This window comes from Durio zibethinus, chromosome 11 (genome assembly GCF_047325235.1).
Source record: "Durio zibethinus cultivar Kanyao isolate XHJ-2024 chromosome 11, ASM4732523v1, whole genome shotgun sequence".
In the NCBI taxonomy this organism is placed as follows: domain Eukaryota; kingdom Viridiplantae; phylum Streptophyta; class Magnoliopsida; order Malvales; family Malvaceae; genus Durio; species Durio zibethinus.
In genome coordinates, this window is record NC_143172.1 from 5,515,223 (window position 1) to 5,539,149 (window position 23,927).

A 23,927-nucleotide genomic window follows, 5' to 3' on the forward strand; every position below is an offset into this window, starting at 1 on the left:
CTTTTGGATTTCATCCAGTACATAGATAGGTTTAAATTGATTTATTTATGTCAATTTTAAAAAATTCATAAAAAAATTATCTTTTCATAACTTCTCATTGAATTTAAACTCAATCAATCATGAGATAGACAAATTCTTTTTAACACATAAGCCATAATCTACTGTGGTTTTATAGTTTTTATATTAATTGGACAGTTCAGCTTGTCACTTAGCTTGTAGAAAAATCACTGTCGTAAAGAAAATAAGTATACGTACAAACAAAACAAAAACAAAAATAAGTCTAAGTAAGTAGTACATACAATATTTAACTAATACAGGGAACTGTTGGCATCTAATTATGTCTATAAATACCCTCATAACTCGTTAGACAATTTCACTTGCATCAAACAGCAGAGTCATTAAGAAACTACAATTTTCTTTTCTGATACATCGATCCCTAGAACAAGTTTTTGAGACTGTTGAACAGCTCAGACAAGAGTGGTTTTGCAGGGAGGAAAATTTCATTCTCTGGAGTGAAAAAAATCATGGGGAATTGCATGAAAACATTGTACAGATCAAGCCAGCTGAATGAAAAGGAAATAGAAGAGATTCGTGAAGCTGCAACCGAGTTTGATGAGCAGGAAAATGATGTTGGGAAAGGCAGCATAAAGGTGAAGATAGTGCTTACAAAAGAAGAGCTACAGTTGTTTCTGCTGAAGCTGAAGGATAATAAGAATGGAAAGAAGAGCTTAGAGGATCTTTTGGCGGAATTGGAGAAAGCAAGATCAGGAAAAGTTGATTCTTGGAGACCTTCGTTGGAGAGTATAATGGAAGACGTCGACCCTGAATTAATGGACAGATCATGATTCATGAAGCTTCAGTCCTTTTTCCTTTTCTTCCTACTTTACCCTTGAGGTTTTTGTAAACTACTATATATATATAATCTTCCATCTGCTATTGAGGTTTTTGATTCATATTCTTCAGAACCTCTTTTTACTTAGGTAACTCGACAGTAGAGGATATAATTATACCAGAATCTCCCTTTTTTTTTTCTGGATCCTTGTCTTGGGTGATGAACCAAGTTCGGAATGTATCTCTCCCTTACCTATATATAGGATGAATTTTGGTTTTGGATCTTTTATTCAAGCTTCCTGGAGTTAAATATTATAGATCTGTTCTATCCAAGAAGAATATATTATAGATCTGTATGCAGATGTACTTGAACATTTTCTACTTATCTGATTTGAAAAGATCAATGGATTTTAAGGTTGAATATTTATAGACAGTTACTAATTTTTAAAGCTCCTGATATGGAGTATCATTAACTTTGATGTTATTTCTAAGCTGTGGTGTATGGAATTGATGATGATTTTTTTTTTTTTTTGGGACCGCATGGATTGAGAAGTTGAAAAATGTCATTTTACTTTAACTCACTAAATCTTGTGTAAATCTAATTCTAATTCTCCTACTCCTCCTTCCCATGAGAGAGATGGTGGCCTGAGACATGGGTTTGAGTTTCAATTACCTAATTAATGTCTTTGACAGTTGGGAGTCAATATAAACATGGATTTAGGTATAGCCATTAATGAAAGAACCAGAATTCAGCGCCAAATTTATCAACCACAAACAAATCAACGGATCATAAGTTTATATCTGGAATTCTGAAACCCTTCCCTTCGCTTCAAAAATTTCCACGTTCTTTAAAAGATATCACTATTTGTGGACCACCTGAATGCAATGGACAGAGCTTTCTATATATTTCATATTTATTTCGGTATGACTAAGTCTGAGTTTACTTCTTAGACCAGCAAAAAGAGGATGAGAACCACACATACGAAATCTGTAAATGTTACTTTTCTCTTCCAATATTTATTATTGGATCTCACTTTTCTATATTTAACCATCCTGAAAATGAATGGTGGTGTTTTTGCATTTATCTTATGTCGTTGACTAATATAATCAATTATTTTGAATTAAATTTTGGTTAGTGTCAAATTAACGAGTAATTATATTGATAATATTTGAGTCAAGTTTTATCGATTTAAATTTGTGTTAGTGATTTGATTAAGTTTTGACCAAATCTAACATATGTATTAATTGTTAAGAACTTAAAATCCAAGGTAATGAAAAAAACTGAACCAAAATTCCAAACCCCAAAAATTGTAACGAATAATATATAGGAAAGACAGGTTTCTGTGATCGGTCTGCAAAAGGCTAAGCACTATATGCTTGAAGCTGAAGTGGGCAGAGAGTTTCATAAGCTTAGCTATATCCGTGAATATTCCTATCACTTCAATGAAACAGTTTGCAAAATCTGTGTGTTCACATGAAACTTACTAAAACCTTGGGGATCAATTCATCAAAGTGGTTCCCGGCTTCCCGACATTAATATAGTGCTAAACTTAATTTCCAGGTCGAATAAATGTCTGGTTGGGTTAGACTTTGGATCAGTTTTTCTAGCATTTGACGGTGTCTAATTAACCTTCTAATTAAGTGCATTTCTCAATCAAGAACTGAGTCATCTTGGTACCTTGTAATTTCTTCTGATTATGATTGGTGTTATACGTAACAAAAAGGTCATAAAAGAGATCAGAAGTTGACTCGGTCAGTTTCTCTAAAAATCAAATCAACTAATGAAGAATTCTTCTACTAACCTGGGTTTAAGGGTCTCTTGACGTGCTTAGAATTAAAAGTAAACCCCTAAATTTTACGTGTTGAATTATTGGAACTTGCATCAACGTCTGAATTACATATCTTAATTAAGGACTAAGTCCAATGTTCAATTTTGTTTTAATTATTAATTTAAACCAACATCTTTTTTTCGTTCCGAAGTATAATAAACTTTTGAATTCTTTCAAGTGGGTTTGGTGTTGCGTGGGTCATGTTGAATCTGATGCTCAAGAATAACGTAAGTTATCTTCCAACAGGCAAACTTTAGTATAGATGAATTTTTTTCTGTATAATTGCAAATTACAAATGGTGGCCTAAGAATCTGAATAAAAACGCATTATTAAAGTATTTTTTTATAATTGTGTGATTTGTTAAAAAAATAAATTAATTATATTGATTAAGATTCAAACATTAATATAGTTTTGTATAAAAAATATTTCTTTTGGACATTGGAGTTTTGTGGTGACATTTGATGTGATTTTTTTCCTGCATTAAATTATTTAATTATGTAACATTTTTTTATTAAAAAGATCGAATCCTACCATCTGAAAAGAAATTCAACCGAGTCAAATGCTCGGTTGTTTAACGATTAAGCTAGAGACTGAGAAGAAATTTCAAAACGAGAGATATTAAACAAGGGCCATATGGGCTAAACATTAACGATAAGAGTGAGAAGGGGGCAGTTAGGCAATGGGTTTGAATTAAACATCTGAGCCCAAGATAAATCAGTCTCCAATTGGTTGATGTGACAATGCAACAATTTGAGGCTTTATCCAACAGAAAACTGCCATTTTCTCTCAATGGGACCCCTTTCTCCATCACAATTCACAAACAATGACCAATTCCCTAGCCTTGTGACTCTGCGAGTAAACTCTCACATCTTTAGTATAGTAATGGATAGAAACTACAAAAGGCATCAGTGGGCTACATTTGAAGGGATCTCACTTATTTTGGTTGACCCGGAAACCTCCGACGGCACCCAAAGCCTGTTAAACCTATTTTATTTTGCTTATATTTTATTTTAATCATCTTGAGTGAAAATTTTGACTACTCTGTTCACTGACATCCTCAGGATTCTATTGGATCAATAGGATATTTGAAGATTCTAAAGAAAAGAAATAAGTTTTATTAGTTACCATAGGAAAAGAAACCCTTCCATCTGTCCTAAAGTGCCAATCCAATCATTAAATTCAGTTTCTTCCTAAAATTTCACTCATTTTCCCTATACATCATATGAGTATGAATAAAGCTCCGGGATTGGTATAGCATTGATCATCAGGCGCCCTTCTTCTTGCAACAAAGTTGGTTTCAAGTTTCAAGGGGAACAGGGGATTTAGAAAGGGCTTTGATCACTACTTGTAAGAGGTGAAGGATAAGATATCAGATTTTTCAAGTTTCTAAACTGATCACCTGGACCATTTAGAAGTTTAGGTAAGAATCAATAGCAGAATTGAACATTGTTTGGATTCTATATGGCAGCGAAACTAGAAAATGATAAAAGAAAATATTGGGTATTTGTATCTCAAACCGAAACCATTCATTTGGATGGAGTGTTACTTGTATACATGATACGTAAACCTTTTATTCAACCTGATATTTGATAAAAGAAATTGCCTTCAATCACAAAAAAGTGTTACTAAACTAGTTTCACTTATGAAAATTTTGACAAAAAAAAAAAAAAAAACAGGGAAAACTGAACTATTCTCTTAACATTGACTACTCTACCATGCTATCTAATGGTCTTCGGGGATAGTATCGAGCACTTTATTGATTCCAGGACAAGGGGACACAACGCTAACACGATTCATTGGGAGGTTCACAAGCTCACCAGCTACATCTCTGAATTCAAGAATCCCTCCATCTTTGCATTTTGAAAGCAATCGAGCAGCTTCTTGCTTTGTCATCTTCACTTTTACTCTTACAGCACTCGCTTTCACATCAAAGTCGGTACTACTTCTCTTGACATCCTTTCCATCCTTAACTTTTAACGATGGTTTTGTACTTGAAAAGGAATCACCATAGTAACTCTTTTGCTTGCTTGGTGATTGCTTCTTATTCAACTCATCTCTGTATATGACCTTTGATGTACTCTTGGATTGTTCAAATGTAAGAATTTCACCAGACAAAACCCTGTTGAAGCAAGAAGCGACAAAGGTAAGCATTTTTTGTGTGGGAAGAAAGATGGGTTTTGTTTTTTTTTTTTTTTTTTTTTTTTGTGCTGATAATAAAAATGGGTGGTGCTGGATGCAAGAGCAATTGAATGCTGGGTGAGTTTATATAGAAATAGAGGCAGGGGCGGCCTAGGAAGGAGAAATGTGATTGGCGAGCAAGGAGGGAGTGTCCTTTGGGCAAAGTGTGATTGTCGACTATTAAATTCAGCTCAAAGGGAAATGGGTCAGGGCGTCAAGAGCACGAAATTGGGATAATGAAATTTCATTTATTTCAGTCAAATTGGAATTTTAAAACGTAGCACTGACTGTCAAATGATCGGTCCTCCTGTCACTGTGGACAAACCATCAGCAGTTCGCATGCGTGATGCATAGTTGCTTCTGCTTCTTCTGCTTATTTTCCCCTTCTTTTCAGTGGCGTTTGTAGAAACTAGAAAGTTCGCGTCACATTCACAAGAAATTCGTGATTCTTGCTTCATCATTGAAATGAGTTCATTCAAGTAATACTTTTGAACGAAGACGAGACAAGTGAAATTACCATGCTTTTACCTTGTAGACTTTTTGATTAGATGTTTAATAAGAATGGATCGCCATTTCTTCAGTTACTTCTTGATTGGTATCATTTAAAATTAAATTTAATAACTGAATACTCAGCTTAGCTCATCTCATTTAAAAATCAGTCTGCAGTAAAACAATCAATTTATGATGTATGCATCTTTACGATTAATTGAAGTAAAATAAAAGGATTTCAAATTTTATTTAACTTTTTTTCCGAAATTAATGAGAAAGGTGTGAACTATATATTTTTCTTCAGCGTGATTGAAGCCAACATTCTCCAAAAAAAAAAAAAAAAAGAAAGAATGCAATTGACAGTTTTAAATTAATGCTTTCTCCTTTCTTCCAGTCACTTGCGTGGAACACATTACCTTAGAAAAAGGATTTATCAATTATCGTCTACTCGAAACTTAATATTAAAATGATACTATTACATACATGTTAAATTTAAATTTTTTGTGACTTTATATTTAAATTTAATCCTTTTATTAATTGTTAATTAATTTTAAACAGTATCAAAACACAAATTTTGTTATATTCCTCTTAACTTAAACTAATAATTCTATCTATATATGATTCATAGATAATTTTACATACACGTAATGAATATTTTTAAAAGCAATATTATTTTATATTTATTAAAATTTATATTTTACATGATTTTATTATTTATTATTAATTGATTTTAAATTAAAAAATTAAAACTCAAAAACTATAACTTTCCCCAGTAAAAATTTTAAAATAAAAGGGATTATCTAGACATGTCAGAGACTTTGTCAAAGGGAAGGAGGAGCCTCATAAACGTAAGACAAATGAGGTTGCAAAAAAGAAAAACTAGGCTTTGGCTGAGCTCATTTGATTTAGCTTTGCTACTAAAAAACTAAAAAATGACCATCCCCTACTCTGACTCGGTCTTGATAATTGACTATGCTTTAGCTTTTAAAAACGCGTGTTTTGATTTCAACACAATGGTAAAACGAAAAAGACTATCCCCTCCCCTGACGAAGTCATTGCCGTTTGTTTTAGTTCCTAAGCATCGTATCAATTAACATCCCAATTTCCAAGTCAATCTATATTTCCTTTGCCCTTTTTCCCTTTTGGAGGGTTAAAAGGGGAAAAACTGCATACTTGGCATCTATCTAGAATTTATGCATGAAAGTTACGCTGTTTCACTCAAAACCCGTCGAGCACGTCTGAATTTTTACTGAGCTCGAGCAAAAAGCAAGCAAAGCATGGATGTTGATGGAGCTACTTCATATAATTGGAGTTGCCGTTATGCAGACTTTAATTTGGGTTTACTGTTATTTGGAGCTGTCATTGTTTACACTTTAATTTGGGTTTACTATCATTTGGATTTGTCAATTACTATAATTTAATCAATTATAATTTAAAATTATGTATAATTTATCAAAATTTAATATAAAGTTCATATTTATAAGTGGTGTACTCTTATATATATATATTTATTATAATTAGACAATTATAGCATTATAGTAAAAAAAATTTGAGGAGTATATTATCTATAATTATTGCAGTACAATTAATCGATTAAAATTTAATATTTTATAAATCCACAAAAATAAATATGTAGAACTCATATTTTGAGTGATGTATCTTATATAGTTTTTTGTTGTGATTAATTAATTATAAATTTATAGGAAATATGTTTTTACGGGATAAAGTTCAAAGTTTAAATTTTGGATGCAAAATGCTATACACTCTTTAAAAATATTCTTAAAAAAAATATAATATTTTTTAATTAAAAAAAAAACCATATGAGAATTTATTACCTACAATTTTTTTATTATAATAAAAATTATATAATAATCCATCATTTATTATTACAATTTTCATATAAAATTTTATTGGATCTCACATAACTTTGAATTTGTGATTGATTAAACTTAATTATACTGCACTGATTGCTAGCAAAATGCTCCCATCATATACTTTTAAATTTTTAAAATATTCATTTAACCTTAAAAAGTGTTTTGAAATAGTGTAAATAGCAATTTTTTTTTCTTTTTAAAGAATTTGAGTTGAAATTTTAATGGAGTGGGTGAGATTTATGGGACGAGTCTAGTATCATATCTTAAAAAAATATATTTAGGTTTGGATTTGGTTAATTCTTATTTGATTATTTTAGATTTATATCATTTTAGGTTTTTAAAATTTTAATCTTTTAGATTCAATACTTGAATTATTTGAATTTGGATAATCTTGAATGTATATAATAAAATTTTAAAATTAATTTAATTTAATTTTAAATTAAGATAATTTTAGATGTATATTATAAAATTTTAATATTAAATCAATTTAATTTTGAATCATTTCGAGTTCAAATTAAATGGATTTAGTTCTTTCTTTTTTTATTAAATCAAATTAAATTGGATTTGGAGAATGTTACGAGTTTGGATTAAGTTTGTGAGCTCTGCATCCAAGTTCCAAACTTTTTTTTATGCAAATATTGGGATTTTTTCTACATTTATTTGAAATCGATAGGGAAACCTTTTGGGCTTGCTCCGGACGGCCAGTCCAGTGGCACGTGGACCTGGATGAAGTTTCAGTGTCCGTGGGCCTATGTAAAATTACAGTTTGCACGCACTTAATTTACATGGGTAAAGCCTAACAATTTTGTAGTTTTGTGTCTGAAATTTTCAATATTGTAATTTATCAATGAATGATGACAAGTACAAAATTTCAAGGGATTTTCAAGTTGCAATAAATTGGAAATGTTAGTCATAGTAATTAAAATACAAAAATATTACTCTTTTTGTTTAATTTTTTTTTGAGATATCTCAAAATTATATTTTTTTAACATTTAAAACTTTTACTTTTTTATATTTTAAAATTATATTTTATATTTTTTTATTTTTTAACGTTAAAAATATGAAATTTTAATTTTAATATTAAATAGTTAAATTTTTTTTTAATTTCGTGAAAATCAATACAGCCTAAATATTTTAAGACGGATGAGTAATTCATAATAAGGATTTTAGCAAAAAAAAAAAAAAAACTCATGCTAAAGATAATAATAAATTAATAATGATCATTTAATATTTTATAACAATATGTAACACACCAAAATAAAGGGGTATACACATTTATTATTAAATCAAATTCATGAAAAGCTAGCTATGAAAGATAAATTTTCATTCTAATTCAATATTGTATACCCATTGTCACTTATATCCAAAAAAAAAGGTTTTTTGTGTCTTAAATTTATGAATAAAATATTCATTTATATTCAAAAAATAAAGTTTTTTGTGTCTATGAAATTTACGAAAAAATTAATTAATGATCAAAAATTAATTTTGATATTTTAAAATATTAAAAAATATATATTTTTGAAAGGATATTAAAATTGACATTGTATTCCATCTAAAAATATATATTTTTATCCAATTTCTTTAAAAAAAAAAACTTATGAGGCGTTTGATTTGTAAAATTATAGATTTTGAAGGAAAGTGTAACCCCTGAAAAAATGAGATACCTAAGGTTTTTTTCTATTTTTAGGATATCTCATATTCAGATTTACTTTTTTGATTTGAAAGAATCTATATATATTAAATATTGAATAATTTCTATAATCTCCTTGACATAAATGATAATAACTTAAATAATTTAATTTTTAATTGAAATGAATTATTCAAAGCGTTTTTTGTCAGAAAATATTTTGAATAATCCTTACAAAAAATTGAATAAGATTACTCAAGGTATTTGTGATAAAAAAACACATTGAATAATCTATTCAATATTTATGAGAGATTATTGAAAGTGTTTTTGACAAAAAAATATCTTCAATGATCCCTTCATTGTTTTTAAGATTATTCAAGTCATTTTTTTGATAAAAAACAAATTGAATAATCTCATACAAAAAATTAAATGGGGTTCTTCAATGTGTTTTATGATAAAAATACTTTCAATAAATTTCTATATATTTTTGTTGAAATTATTCAAGATATTTTTTGTAGAAAATGTCTTTAATAATCTTTTCATTTTTTTGAAAAAAAAAATGTATTGAATAATCATTTAAAAAAAATTGAATATGGTTAGTTAAGGCATTTTTAGCCCAAAACACATTGAATAATCTCCTTTAATTTTTATGAAAAAATTATTTAATGCGTTCTGATAAAAAATACATTCAATAATCTTTTTCAATTTTCATGACATGATTATTGATTGTGTTTTTCAATAACCCTATTTAATAATCCAAAAAAAGACAATAAATTATTCAATGCATTTTTTACCGTTAATATCTTATAAAAAATTAAATAAAAGTTATTTAAGATATCTTTGGCAACAAAGGCATTCAATAATCTCTTTATAAATTTTTTTTGAGATTATTCAAGGTTTTTTTGATTAAAAACGTATTTAATAATCTTTTTAATTTTTTGTAAGAGTTTATTGAAGACATTTTTCATACCAAACGTCATATATAAATCAAATTTTTTACGGATAAAAATTTACAACTAACTTGCATTTATTTTCAAACATATTTTTCAAAATGATAACGATTATTTCATAAATTTTTAATCAGGTTAAATTTAAAAATAACATTATTTTTCTTTTTGAATTTTAAAATACCAGAATAAGAAATGAGTTTTTAATTATTTGACTGTATTGTTGAAAATTTGTTAGTTTTTTTCCCAATCATATTATCTTAAATCAAATATTAAAATTAAATATCTAATAATAAAATTTTGAAAAAAAAAAATAAATTCTTCCGAACCAAATGCTCTTTAAATTATTTGATTGTTCTATTATGCATTTCTTGCTCAAAACATTGTCGTTTTGAAAACAGAAGCCAATTTTTATAATTTCGCTATCTTTCCTAATCCGAAACGTCGCCGCCTTCTCTTCTAGAAAACGAAATCTCTGAAAGCGGATAATTTTCTTAATTGAAAATCACCGTTGTGCTTGTCGAGAAATTCCAAAGCAGAGGAAAACTAGAAAAAGAGAAAACGAGATGGGCGTTGCTCAAGCGATGAAGAGAATCCCTCGCATCAAATTTCCCCAAAGACATCCCAAACCTTCTGGTATTCCTTTTCTCATCTTTTACATATCCATCCATCCCTTGATTTTTTTTTTCCTCTACGTCATTTCTTTGTTTATGATTTCTTAATGTATTATTAAATCCCATTTTTCCTTTATCTATTCTATGTTTCAGCTCATTGAATCTGTAAACAAAAGTCAATTTTTTCTAAAATATGTTTGCTGATCATTACATTATGATGTAATGCACAATGGGTATTGATTAAAAAAGTAAAATCAAATCAAAATTTGCAGATTCTGGATTGCAGCCTCAAACTGCAAGCAAAACTGGTGATGGTGATCTAACATTCTTCTCTAGTTCTAAGGCTCCTGCAACTGTTGGAGGGAAAGCTTCTCTTCAGCCTAAAAGAACACCTGTTTCTAATGAGGAAATTGAGGCTATTTTGGTATGTAAAACATTCCTTTTTCAGGGTTGTCAGAATTTTAATGTTTTCTGCACTGGACATTTATGTCGAACAGTAGTATATGTCTTATGATCACTAACCAAATTTATAAGAGAAAGTTAGATCAGAGAATCTATTGGTTGTATCTGTCCATGTTATGAAGCAGTAAAATGCATAGAACCTAAAGTTTTGCAACCTCTACTGGAGAAGTATTTAACTTATGCCAGTATACTTAGTCAATAAGAAATTTTGGTATTTTTTCATGAGGTTTGGTTATGAGAATGAACTAATGATTTATGTTCTTCATTTTTTTTTTTTTTTTTTTTCTAATCTGCAGTTTGTACAATTGCTTGTTTGATGTTCCCCTCTGTTCAATAATTAATCTTTTATGGGAAAATTTTCAGTCATGCTGAGTGTTTAAACCAATCCATTGAACCTGTAATAGTACTGGAAGAACGAATTTTTGTTGTTTGTTTTAGTTTTATAGATATTGATTGATCTGTTTGTCACGCTTTTGGCAGTTGGGTGGCTGTTTCTGATCATCTTATGGAGTTTCAACGAGGGAAAACAATTATATGGACTTCTAATTTACTCATTCTTTTTTCTTATCACAATATCGAAACTTGAACATTCTGATGATACTGGCATGCGGTAAACAGAAAAAGAGGCAACACTATTTTCAATGAATAAACACATAGAAAGACAAGTGAATTGAAGCCTTTGCTGATGCATATTTGTTATATTTTACTTATAATGTTGATTCTTAATGTTAAAGGCCAGTGAGTTTTTTGGGTTTGATGTTTGAAACATCTGTGGCAGTGATTCCTAACTAATCTTTAATGTACATGATTCATACCATTCATAGATGAGAGTTGAGGCAGAAATGAAATGGAATTTTCACTTTGGATCTTTTCTAGCATAGCTTCAAGAACAGCAGATTTAGGATTCTTCATCAGACGGCCCTTTTCTCTACGTTGAAGCTCGTCATGGAAAAACGTGATCAATCTGTCGTGGTTTCCTCCCTCACAAAAGAATCCCTGCCTCTCCATCTGTGATCCGTTGTTCAATGCCACAGTACATGTAGATTTGGTTGTTAGGATTCTCCAGAATTGCGATCATTGCAAGCATTAACAGTGGCAAGTCTGGTGGTTTTGGCTTCTTTGTTGCAGCAAGTCTGGCAATAGTTCTTGAATCTGAAACTGACTTCTTCAATGAACTTTTTCAATACCCTTTCACCACCTGGAAATTCCCCAGTTAGCCCTATCATTTCCATTTCAAAAGCTTCTTCTGGAACTGAGATTGCTGTGCTGCCAGAACTTTCTTAATCTGTAGTAGCAAGTGATGACGCTTCTTCTACGTTTCTCTTGAGCTCAACTTCTGTACCTTTTTCCCCCTTGCATAGTCCCCTACCTCCCAAGATTTCAAATAGTTCAAACTTGGCACAGAAGGTTTTAGGCTGTTTGACCACTGGGAAAGATGACTTATGAGGACGATGGAAGATGGCTTTTGTCCAAGGAACTGAGATGGAATTAGAAAACCTTTAAGGGTTCGGAGAGTGATGGAAGAAGCCATGTTTTTTCAGTAGCAAGAAAGGAGAAAAGCCCTCTTCTAATCCTGGCCATAATTGTTTCTATTGTTAGCTAGTTTTACCTTCAATTATTTGTCGCTCAATTTACTGTAACATTGGATAGGATATTAGATTCATCAACATCCCCACATTAAAAGACAAAGTAAAATAAATTTGACCAACCATTTGTTTACAGAAACAATAGTTAGTAGCATCATAAAATAATGCATGTCGGCTTTGTATACTACTATGAAGGAGAGTACATTTTAAACAGGAAAAAGTTCTCTTCTTTTGCTAGGTACCATCAACAACATAAATGGCGGGGGGCGGGGGGTGTGAAAGTGAAACAAATCGCATCAGCCTCGTACACCTCTCACAATGGACGCTCGAGATTTTGGTAGCGGCCACTTGAAATGAATGCAATGAGTACTTAAATGTTCCACCGGTGGACCGGACCATCATCATTCATCACTATCTCTTTGCTTTTCATCCTTGCTTTGTTGTTCAAGAGCAATTACACCTTTGCCATCGCCTTATTCTAACAGTGATTTGAATAATTAAATCGCTAAAGTTGGGAGGCTTTTGGATTGCTTCACAGTATGGGGAAGTTTTCGTGCGAGAATTGGGAGTAAAAATGCAGTAAAAGGTTTGGCGCTTAGAAGGCCAAGTGGTTAATTGATGTTGTAAGATCGTAGAAGATTGGGTAGAAGAAGCTGATTTGGCGACTAATTACTTAGCGAAATGACAAGGCTTAATTATGGTTAACAAACAACGATAACCCACCATCAGCAATAGCCATCAACAACACTACATCATTTTATTTTGTTAATTTCTGTTGACTTTTTTTACGCATTACTTTTAAAGATGTTATACCAAATTCAAGATGCTAAGTAACAAACAGAAAGAGTTAACCAATGAGAGAAATTATTAATTTTAAATTACTATTTTTGCCAACGGTGTGGTCTATTGTTGGTGTATTACATAGTACCCGATTCTTACACTACGTTTGATAAGAAAAAGCGAAAAAAAGTAAATTTTCCTTCCTCTTTTCTTCTTATAAAACACAGAATTAGTTTCAATTATTAAAGAGTAATATTTTCGTTACTTTTGGATATTAATATGGCTTTCGAACTTGTTTCAAAACCATTTAAAGTGAAGATTAGTCTTTGACTTTTGTTTGGTTTGAGAAAATATTTTTTTATTTTTATTTTTTAAAAAATATATTCGATAAACAAAAATAAAAATTATTTTTTAAAATGCAAAATAAAATAAAATAAATAAAATATTCAATAATACTATTTTTAATTGCATCTAATTATAAATAAATAAATATATTTATTAATTAATGACATTAAAAATTGTTCAAATATTATAACTTAAAAAAAAAATTAGACATATATTGTTTTCTGAATTAAAAGCAAATTTTTATTTTCATATTTTAGTCCATTTTTATTTTTAAAATTTTTTTCAATTATTAAATACATTTTTATTCAATTTTTTTATTTTTTAAAAAATTAAAAATAACTTTATTTTTTGAAACTAAATACCATCTCAGTTTTTTATTTTTTTTCTTGTTTCGTTTATTAAAGTATAAAAAATAGAATAATGATAATAAATGTTAAAAAAAATCATACTTTACTAATAAGAAAAGGAGCTATTTTTATATTATTAAATTAATACCAAATGTTCAATCCATTATGAAACAAGCGACTCATACACATAGATAATCAAATATGATTATGACATGACAGCACCATTATCCATAACCTAACCATAGCTTATAAAACCATCCTTTTTTTTTTCATGAGCCAAAAGAAAGAAGAAAATTTAAAAAAGAGCTAATAAGGGGTATAATAGTCTTTTCATGTTAAACAGTACGACCAAAACTCGAAAAGAAAGTAAGAAACGGCTCTACCGACCGGTCATGGCAGGTTACATATATAGTTCGAGGAGGGTCAAACTCGAAACACTTTCCTTAGCTTCCCGTTTCTACCTTGTCTAAAAGTCTCTTTCCACCGGTAGAAAAGAAAGGGTATGTGTTCGTTTTTTGTTAGAATATATATTTTTAATCAAATCATTATTATCTGTTTCTTTCAAGCTTATTCTTTTCTTCTGTCCTTGCTGCTTATACAATTCTAGAGATCAACTCTGTAAGCTCCGCACAACCTTGGTTATTTACTTATTTTGATCGGATTTTGATTAAATGGGATTTTTTTTATCGGGTTTCTTCTTTTGGGTAGCTTTTAGTTGTTGTTTTAGGCTTTTAGCGGTTGATCATGGGTCATAATCGTTTTTGTTTCTGTTTTTATTTCTCTTTCTGATGGTTTGAGCTGTTAATTATGGGTTATATTGATAAACTTTTGGTATGCATATAAAGAATAATAAAAATTCAATGGTTTGATTGTTTCCAGTTCATGAAAACCTTGCCTCTGCCCCGTCTTAAATTGGTTGATTGATTTCATGTTAGGAGTTATGAGACAGTAGCTTTAAGGAGTTTTAATTCTATGAAAGCGTGAGTGATGATTATTCTTGTGATTTTTCAGGCTTCCTTATGGTACCTTGGGTGCATGATTGAGGCTTATGTATTCCCCAAATGCTTTACATTCTCATTTATGTCTAGGTTACCTAGTTGACAAGCGTGAATCACTCTCCTAAATTTTATTGTTTTTGGCGTGTTCATCCAGATCTCTTAGTTATATACTTCTGTAGATTATGATGAACATGAAATCTTTTAGGTTTTCAATGTTTTAAGGTCATACAATTGCTTCTTCTTTTGAAAGAACTTGAAACTCGTTTCAGAAAATAATTAGTGACTTAAATCTTGACATATCAGTTTCTCCAGAATATTATTCTGGGTTGAAAAACTTGTTGACTAAGTCAGTGATAAGAGCACTTAAATTTTCTCTTTCTTAGACGTTCTAGACTTTGAAGTTTATCACATCATCTGAAGTTTTGTTATCTATTATGAGTATGATTGTATGATTGTCATTTTTACTTTTATTGGTCCTAGGTTTGTACATCTTCCTATAGTGAATATAACTTTATGGATGATGGTCTTGGGAAGATCAAGGTGATTCCAGATCATTTTAAAATCTCAACTCCCAGTGGTGACTCTCCTCAAGACAGAAGTTCACCTGTTTCACAGCCGAGTATTGATAATTCTTCAAGGTATTACTTTCTGAAGGTTAAAAAGAGAACAGATGAAGAATTTCAAGTTCATCTTAGCTCAATATTTTGGTTCTGCTTTAGGATAGGTCCTGTAGCAGTTTATGGTCTGGACGAAAATTGAAAAGTGCTGTATTTATGTTCAATCGGTTCAGCTTACGTGGGTTGCCATGGAGAGATGCTGATGGTCAGCAAAAGGTTCATTTAACAGCCTCTTTGAAGCATGCCATTTGGCTTTATTGATGGTCAGAATCCCTTATCACCATAACTTTTTTTTTAATTTGCAGGTTCAGTTGACTGCTGCAGAGTTGGAGTCGCTTAGATCAGAACTTGCTGATATAGAAGAGAGAGAAGCTCACTTTAAAGCTCGGTACGGAAGAGTTGAATCTTGACTTTTGAACTATTATACATATTTTGTTCAACCGTATATGTATGTCCATCATAATGCAATGCGGTGGAAAGACGATGCTTGACAGTTTGAGCCTTTTAAGTTTGAACTTCTAATGATAAATGAACTAGGTTATGCTCGATTTCTATAATTTTGAATTACTGTCTCTGGAACCGGAAGTTATGTGGAATTCTATTCCTATATGTCAGGGCCCAACTTGCAAATAATGGTCTCTGAACCATTGGTGTTTCAATGTTTACTTGTGGATTTTCCTGAGCTTATATATTCACAATTTCTAGCAGCATTGACTGTACTATTGAGATTTATAGACAATATTTCTGCATTTCTTTTATTGATATTTCTGTTTTATGTGGGTTGGAATTTGGGTTTTCCTGAGCTTATATATTCACAAATCCTAGCACCATCAACTGTACTGTTGAGATTTAGACACAATGTTTCTGCATTTCTTTTATTGATGTTTCTGTTTTATGCAGGTTGGAACATATTGATGAAATTTTGCGGTCTGCTCGTCTTTCTGGCTATTTGTACATCCGAACCGTATGAACATGCCCATCTTGCTATCTTGCTTCATATTTTGTTTATACTGCATCCTCTCTTTTCATGCACTGCTACTGTTCATGTTGATGATTTTCCTTCATATCTTTCTTTCACAGAGGTGGACAGCTTTACCTGGAGAACCTGCTCCTATTGATGATACCGATGTTGATGACTGGCTTCCTAGATTTGTTGTTCTTCACGGCAAATGTATATTCTTCTATTTATCCTCCACAGGTAGTTAACCTATGATGTATTCTCCCTTTTTATTCTATTACTACAATAAATTGCATTGAGATTATGTGGTGCATGCTGCATAATTAGTATAAAATGAAAAATGACATAAATTCTGTCAGGAGTACAAGAGCTGAAATTTCAATATAATCAAGTAGTTTTTCATTGTTCTCTTCTTCAAGAACACATCATTAATTTTCAAGTCAAAATTATTTTTTTAGTTCAACTTGGTCAAGCCTAGTTAGTAACCACTAGCAATGAAGGGTTTACGTAATGGGCTGGTTGAATGTAAATACAGCGTATGCTGTTGGATTTTAAACGTTACTTGCTGATCAACTCCATAATTTATACCATGCAGATTTGAGCCCTCAGGATTCCACCCTTCTGTCTGATGTTGTTGAAGTAGGTTCTCTTCCAAGCTTTACAAGAGAAGATGAAGGGACGCGATATTCCTTTTATATCTTAACTCGTCAAGGACTGCGCTACGAGTGTTCACATGTTTCTAAAATACAGGTATATCTTACGTCCTTAATATGCATATAGTATCAACAGATTATACAATATTTATTTCCATACTCGTTTAAATCAGTTTTTGCATATGTTTGTTCTGTTCTAAATGCATAAAATGGTTCTTGTTTCAATTTCATGTTATTTTGGAAAGTATGCAGCTAAGCATGTATGGTAATAAAATCTCACTTGGACTATATCTTGAGTTGAGTTCGAGCTTGATTCCCCATTTTCTTATTTTCAATTGATGAAAATGAAGCAAAGTAATATCTGGAGGAAAAGAGAACATCAATCTGCATGACAATCTTTGCCCCTCAAGCTGGCTAAAATATATGAAATTGGACTATGATTAAATTCCATGTAAGTGTTTTGATTTATCTAGAATTTAATGCTGTCCATGCATGTACATATTTTCATCAGTTGCCATTAAATATCGATCATGACTGTTCATAGTTATAATTATTAGTCGGATTCTCTTCCATTATAGTTGCCTTGTAACAAATGCCAGCAGAATGGATACAGCATAGATGGTTGTCAAGAATATGATTTGTGAGAACACTTAAAATTTATTTTCATTCGGTTTTATACGTTTTAAAAAGGATCAACAAAACCCTTGGAGCATGTTTGAATTTTGGACCACGTATCATACAACTTTGCTGTGCATCCATGTAACATTTATTTATAAAATTCGACTTGTATTTTTTTATCCCTTTTCCTAGGTGGACACCTGGTTATCGGCTTTGCAGACAGACTGCAAGGTGGGTTCTGATGTTAAAGTTCCAAATGGTTCTAGTGAAAAGTAAAACCATTTACAGATTTTTTTAACAGTAACTTGTATATAGGTCAAATCTAGCGTGCATATTGAACTCAGCTTACATTGAATCACTGGGATCCCACTAACAATTCTTTTGTGAATGTACATATGTTGGTATTTCAATTAAATCAGCATATCTGTCTTGTGTTATTCCTCTCGAGTTGTAATTCTTTTCTCTTAGAAATGAGAATTTTGGTTGGTTGGTTGGTTTGGTCAACCAACTTCTTTTGCATGCTAAGGAAAGGGTCTTGTTAGATCTTCAAAATTGTTTAAAGCAGAGGAGTTTAAGCGTTATTGACAGCTTTTCTCCAGAGAGAACCCTCCAAATTATTGTGATCGAGCTCTTAATGCAGAGGTTGACAACAAGAAGTTAGATCCCGTAAAGCTGGAATATCCAATTAAGTATACCCGTGCCAATAAGTCTTAATTTCAATCATTTGTACTACTCCGCGTTAATAACAAAGCATAATGTTGATGGAGAAGCAATCTAGTATATTTTTGGTATGAACTAGGTATGAGGAAAAAACAGAAATCTTTTTGGTTGGTTTGCATTTTGGGTCTTTGAAAAAAAACACAAATCAGCAGATAACTATAGCCTTCTGGGCTCATCCCACTCCAACGGTCTTTGTTAGTGTGTTTGTGCCTCGCTGCGAAAAAAATAAAAGATGAAGAAAAAAGGAACTTTACCTTTGCATTTACATTTGGCGATCAGATCGTACGGTTTCGAAAAGTTTATTTTATTTATCGGCAGCGGTTGGTAATTATATCCCGACCCAATTTTATAAGATAGATATTTTTTGTTTAAATAAGATTTTGAGTCAGGATCAAATTAAAAAAAAAAGATTAAATTTTAGATAAATTTATTGTAATCCAATTTGATATATATATTTTATTAATTTAAGTTTATATTTATATATAAAAATTATATTGATAAAATTATTATATAATATTTTAATTTAAGATATTAATTTAATAAAATATTATATTAAATATAATTAAGATATAATTTATATAAAAAATATTTTATAAATATATATTAAACTAAAATTATTACATTAATTTCAAATAAGATCAATTTTAATTTTATATATATACAAATTGAATATAAAAAAATATTTTATAATCAGATCGAGTTAAATATTTATTTTATAAAATCAGATCAAACTAAAAAAACAAAGTAAAAATTTATTTTGATTTGATCTATTATCATCTTTAATTTTGAGTTTTGCGCTTTTCTTTTTTTATCAATTTTAAATTTATTTAAGTTAAATTTAAGAAATTTGTAAGAAATTAGTTTGTTTATAATTTTTTAATATATTGAAATTGAAACAATAAAAATGATATTCTTTTTATTCCATGAATAAACCATGCGTTGAACCAAACCAACTGAACCGCAGTGAAAACCAATCAAATATCACCGATTACTTAACTGATAGTCTAATAGTACCAAAAATAAAGATACAAGAAGCCTCTCGCTTTCACAGTCTTCCACAGTTCCACTTCTTTTTCTTCTCTTTCTTCGTCCACTACACTTCCTTGGCTCTCACCTCATACTCATCGCTCCCAAAAAAGGAAAAAAAAAAAATGAGGTCTCAGATTTTCATATCTGCTTTTAGAGCTGCCAGGTCTTTCCTTTCAGCTTCCAAGACCTCTCGCTTTTACTCTGGTAATAATGTTCTCATCTCATTTTCCATATTGTTTTGTAACGTCCTGCTTATTTCTCAGCTTCTTTTTATTATGAAGCTGATGGTTGATTGATCTGTCAAGTGATTTTTTGATGAACAAATTTCCTGATAATGCAACTTTGGTTTTTTCTTTTAAATATTATTATTCCTAGTTTTGGATCAATCTCTGATTTGAAAGTGTTTGTTTGGTTTGAAGTTTTGCTAGTCCCCTGTTTGGCAACTAAAGTGACTGAGAATCTACCCTTGTCTTCAAGCTGTAAAATGTTGAACCTAACACGTTGTGCTGGTCTTGACTTATACTCTCAAAAAGGGGAGAGATTAGAAGAGGAATGTTACTTTAAAGTTTTTTGGTTGTAGAATCAATTCTGTTTTATTGTCCCTGATTGATTTGCTTTCCATCCATTACTAAAGAGAAAAGGGAAAGAAAAAGTTTTGTTCCACATCTTTTCTGCATCCTTGCTACTGCTTCCTACATCTGTATTCGCTTCAATTTTATTCAATCTGTATTCTTTCATGCTTTTACTGATTTTATCCATCCATTTTGAGGACCCTTTTTTTTTAATTCTCTCCAAGAAATGGATGGCTTAAGGCACTAACCGTCTTTCGTTTTGTGAAAGAAGGTAACGAATGTACAAGTTTCTTTTTTTTTTTTTTCCGTAAGTCGGTCAAGGTATTCCTAAAGTGTGTTTGGGCCTAATCTCCTTTTGGAGTGATCTTTAGTGCGGGCGTGTGTTAAAAAACTACTTATGTCTGTAATACTGAAAAAACCGTGCATTTATGTGATGATAATTTCAATTGCATTAAATTTTAATGTTTACGCAGAGATATGTCTGAGTTTCTACTTGCATACACAGTATAAGTTTTCATCCATGGGGCGAAAGTACTGGTGTTTTAACATGCAAAATGTTATGTTTTGATCTATTTAACATTTGTGTTATTGTCAGCAGAAGGGCTTGCAGTAGCTGCGGCAGGAGCAGTTTCACTTACTGGTAAGGTGCCTCGTTTAGGTTCAGCTTATGGAAATAGTGGTTCTGCCAATGCAACTAGAATATGGCTTTCTGGAGTTTTTGTTCTTCCAGTGGCAGGTTTGGATCGCTCAACTTTTTTCCTTAGACTTTCTGATTCGGATGCATGCATCTATTGCCATTTAGAGTTAATTCTCTCTGTTACCCAATCCTGTTTTAAAACAAAATATACATGATGGAAAAATAAAAGGCCCAAGTTGAGTTTCTAAATTTACAATTTTGGGTGAAAGAAGAGGAGCCTTGTCCCTTGCCCAAGTTTTAGCATTGTGGCTTCCTGGACCTCTTCAACTATAATTATACTTTGCTTTAGCACATTAATGGGGGGAATTATTTGTCGTGTAATTTAGACTTGATTTCTACCCTAAAATTCCGCCAACATTGTGCCCAGATCCCCAAATAATGAAAATGTACTGGCTATCATCATATCTCTGCACTTGATTCTGCTGCCTTTTCTTCTTTTTGCCTTTGCTCTCTCTTTTTCATATCCATCTTCTGCCTGCCTTCACAGATACTTACAAACCACACATTCAAATTTCTGTAGTCAATTTTATCACAAAGAAATTCACTACTCTAATAATAGTTGGGGGAGCTACATCCATGGAATGATTTTGATCAATTGTTGATGATGATTAATTCCTTTTAAGGTGCCAGATAATTTAAGTTTCTACCTATGCTACTCTTGGAATTGGTTCTAAAACAGAATGAAGATTACCATTAGTATCATGGGTTGTTATCACCTAAAATGGAAAATTCAAAAGCAAAAACTTTGGCTTTGTATTTTGATCTCTCCTAGATGAATTTCACCTGCCTCTCCCTTAACATAGAAAGGTGAAAAATACTATGACCTGAATGTTTGTTTGTTTTCATTATATTTGTAGCTTACATGCTACAGGACCAGGAGGCTCATGCTGCAGAGGTAATCGAACACCATTCCATTTTATAGCTAATACTTTATACTTTTCACTGTATATGCTGTCCATTTCTTTATATATATATTCATTATGTTCTATATGGGATGAACTATTTTTCTTCATTCAGATGGAGCGCACCTTCATAGCTATCAAGCCTGATGGAGTACAAAGAAGGTTGGTAAGATTCATCTGATCAGAATCATCAACTTAAGATGTCTTCCCAATCATCTTAGTGTAGATTGAAATTATGAATATCAACAATGTTATTGTCCTTAATTGTTGCATTCTGCTTGTAGTGTATATCGTAGAAAAAGTTATGCTGGACATTGTGCTTTTCTCTTCTTTTCAAGTTTAGCAGTTTCATGAATTATGGATTGAAAAATGATTGATAGCTGAACTAAAGCATGTATATATTCAAGATTGCAGAAATCATATCTCGATTTGAGCGTAAGGGGTTCAAGCATGTTGCTATCAAGATAGTGGTTCCTTCAAAGGAGTTTGCCCAGAAACATTATGATGACTTGAAGGAAAAACCCTTCTTCAATGGCTTGTGTGAATTCCTCAGCTCTGGTCCTGTTATTGTTATGGTAAGAGGAACTAGTAATCTTATCTTCTCGTTGTATTTGCTTTGAGCTTAGCTGAACTAATCTCATTCGTACAGGTCTGGGAAGGAGAGGGAGTGATAAAATATGGCCGGAAACTCATTGGAGCAACAGATCCTCAGAAATCAGAGCCTGGAACCATCAGAGATGATTTAGCAGTGGTTGTCGGAAGGTATAAGCTTCTGTTGTTGCTGTAGATTTGTTTTACATAAATGACTTTGGCACCACGATCTAAAGCTTGTGTTGTTTTACCATGCAGAAATATAATTCATGGGAGTGATGGTCCTGAGACTGCTAAGAATGAAATCAACCTGTGGTTCAAGCCACAAGAATTGGTTAGCTATAAAAGCAACCCAGAGTATTGGATCTATGACTGATGAGGACATTTTTTTTCCCCGTTAATCAGTAGTTCAGGAAAATTTAGCTCCACATCAGGTGTGGGATAGAGGCATGATTCTTAGAATAAGGACGTGTTTTTCAAGGTGAGCAAACAGCTTTGCCATGAAAAACCACATAAAACAACAATGATCTTTCTTTCTTTTTTTTTTTTTTTTTGGTTTCAAAAGCAATAATCCCTTTTCACAATATAATTATAAGGTGGAAATAATGGCCTAAGGCTTTGAACTTTTTTGGTTATGGAATGACTATTATAATGTGTGCTTTTAGGTCTGGATAGAAATAAAATCAACTCCGCATGATGGGGTTGCCTATGGGTAAAATAAAATCTACTTTCATGGGAAATGTTGCATGTTTTAAGTTCATAGTAGAATTCCCCCCCCCCCCCCCCCTTTTTTTATTTACAATAAAAATGACTTAAAAAATGAAAATTTATCTTATTGTAAAAAGACAAAGCTATTGTTTCTTTTGCCCCAAATATTCAAAAGTGAAGTTTACAAATTCTGAGGGGTAAAAAAAATTGCCATATTTATATATATATATAAAAAAAAGAATATTGGCTTCAACTTGGGCTCCTTTGTTGTTTGTCGAAAGAAATTATCTTGCGTCGTAATTGTGTAATTGTGTTTTATGATTAGATTTAATGGTGTAATTATGTTTTATAGAAAAAGTTTTAATTGTGTTTTATGATTAGATTTAATGGTGTAATTATGTTTTATAGAAAAAGTTTTAATTGTAAAACAACATGATGATTGGGGGTACAAATTCTCTTACACGCATCCAAAATTAAGTCATAGTTGGAATGACATTATGATTTTCGGCAATCAGGGATAAAATTCTCTTTGCATTATTACTCGTACTTAGAAAATTAATCAAATGAATGAACAAATTTTTCTCAGTAAGATATCACCTTTCACCCAAAAAAATGTTTTTGTCACCTCAAGTTTGATTCTTTTGTCAGCTGTGCAAATTAGGTAATTTACTCATTTATATACTTATTTATATTTTAAAAAATTATCAAATATATTATTGTTATATTTTTTAATTTTACAAGATTAATATAGTGGTATATATCTTTTAAAATATATTTAAAAATAAAAAAATTAAATAATTTTTTCTATATTTTTATTACTTATTTTTTTGTTGTTACAAAAATGACAAAAATAGAAGGTAAATAAAAAATTATTAATTAAACGGGTTTAGGAATCAATGGCAAACCAATCCAATTTGCCTAAAACCAATAACAGCATGCCACGTAAGGCATCGAC

General features: G+C 31.0%; 4 protein-coding genes and 1 pseudogene across 15 annotated transcripts; 4 read left to right on the plus strand and 1 right to left on the minus strand.

Annotated features, from left to right (window-relative positions):
• Window positions 1-355: 355 nt before the first annotated feature.
• On the plus strand, window positions 356-1,258 carry LOC111290105 (uncharacterized). The gene has a single exon (XM_022881494.2). The coding sequence runs from the start codon at window positions 525-527 to the stop codon at window positions 843-845; it is 321 nt and encodes a 106-aa protein (XP_022737229.2). The 5' UTR covers window positions 356-524; the 3' UTR covers window positions 846-1,258.
• Window positions 1,259-10,148: 8,890 nt separating this feature from the next.
• On the plus strand, window positions 10,149-11,541 carry LOC111289873 (uncharacterized). The gene is made up of 3 exons (XM_022881228.2): window positions 10,149-10,411; window positions 10,662-10,813; window positions 11,332-11,541. Exons 1-3 carry the CDS (start codon window positions 10,342-10,344, stop codon window positions 11,347-11,349), a joined length of 240 nt encoding a protein of 79 aa, XP_022736963.1. The 5' UTR covers window positions 10,149-10,341; the 3' UTR covers window positions 11,350-11,541.
• A 105-nt stretch (window positions 11,542-11,646) lies between these two features.
• LOC111289872 (NAD(P)H-quinone oxidoreductase subunit S, chloroplastic pseudogene) lies at window positions 11,647-12,382 on the minus strand (annotated as a pseudogene).
• Window positions 12,383-14,282: 1,900 nt separating this feature from the next.
• Window positions 14,283-18,190, plus strand: LOC111289626 (uncharacterized). 7 transcript variants are annotated; one of them, XM_022880830.2, is made up of 8 exons: window positions 14,283-14,409; window positions 15,388-15,545; window positions 15,632-15,740; window positions 15,830-15,912; window positions 16,425-16,488; window positions 16,605-16,722; window positions 17,078-17,232; window positions 17,946-18,190. In XM_022880830.2, exons 2-8 carry the CDS (start codon window positions 15,421-15,423, stop codon window positions 18,027-18,029), a joined length of 738 nt encoding a protein of 245 aa, XP_022736565.2. In that variant the 5' UTR covers window positions 14,283-14,409; window positions 15,388-15,420; the 3' UTR covers window positions 18,030-18,190. The 7 variants fall into 7 exon arrangements, with proteins under 7 accessions (XP_022736565.2, XP_022736568.2, XP_089623957.1 ...); XM_022880833.2 differs by lacking the exon at window positions 14,283-14,409 and adding an exon at window positions 14,464-14,959 and having other exon boundaries at window positions 17,381-18,190; XM_089767831.1 differs by lacking the exon at window positions 14,283-14,409 and adding an exon at window positions 14,464-14,959 and having other exon boundaries at window positions 17,486-18,190.
• LOC111289628 (nucleoside diphosphate kinase 3-like) lies at window positions 17,465-22,996 on the plus strand. Of its 6 annotated transcripts, none has more exons than XM_089767824.1 (7): window positions 19,454-19,706; window positions 20,670-20,810; window positions 21,629-21,666; window positions 21,789-21,839; window positions 22,081-22,248; window positions 22,323-22,435; window positions 22,523-22,996. In XM_089767824.1, the coding sequence occupies exons 1-7, from the start codon at window positions 19,625-19,627 to the stop codon at window positions 22,638-22,640; spliced, it is 711 nt and encodes a 236-aa protein (XP_089623950.1). In that variant the 5' UTR covers window positions 19,454-19,624; the 3' UTR covers window positions 22,641-22,996. The 6 variants fall into 6 exon arrangements, with proteins under 6 accessions (XP_089623952.1, XP_089623950.1, XP_089623951.1 ...); XM_089767825.1 differs by having other exon boundaries at window positions 20,673-20,810; XM_089767826.1 differs by lacking the exons at window positions 19,454-19,706; window positions 21,629-21,666 and adding an exon at window positions 17,465-17,586 and having other exon boundaries at window positions 20,673-20,810; window positions 22,523-22,995.
• The last annotated feature ends 931 nt before the right edge of the window (window positions 22,997-23,927 follow it).

Coding starts and splice junctions, on each gene's coding strand:
- LOC111289628 (XM_089767824.1), top strand. CDS start 19,625: ATGAGGTCTCAGATTTTCATATCTGCTTTTAGAGCTGCCAGGTCTTTC. Junction 20,811..21,628: donor TTTTGTTCTTCCAGTGGCAG/GTTTGGATCGCT, acceptor TTATATTTGTAG/CTTACATGCTACAGGACCAG. Junction 22,249..22,322: donor CTGGTCCTGTTATTGTTATG/GTAAGAGGAACT, acceptor TCATTCGTACAG/GTCTGGGAAGGAGAGGGAGT.
- LOC111289626 (XM_089767830.1), top strand. CDS start 14,897: ATGATTATTCTTGTGATTTTTCAGGCTTCCTTATGGTACCTTGGGTGC. Junction 14,960..15,387: donor GGTGCATGATTGAGGCTTAT/GTATTCCCCAAA, acceptor TATTGGTCCTAG/GTTTGTACATCTTCCTATAG. Junction 15,741..15,829: donor ATGCTGATGGTCAGCAAAAG/GTTCATTTAACA, acceptor TTTAATTTGCAG/GTTCAGTTGACTGCTGCAGA.
- LOC111289873 (XM_022881228.2), top strand. CDS start 10,342: ATGGGCGTTGCTCAAGCGATGAAGAGAATCCCTCGCATCAAATTTCCC. Junction 10,412..10,661: donor AAGACATCCCAAACCTTCTG/GTATTCCTTTTC, acceptor CAAAATTTGCAG/ATTCTGGATTGCAGCCTCAA.
- LOC111290105 (XM_022881494.2), top strand. CDS start 525: ATGGGGAATTGCATGAAAACATTGTACAGATCAAGCCAGCTGAATGAA.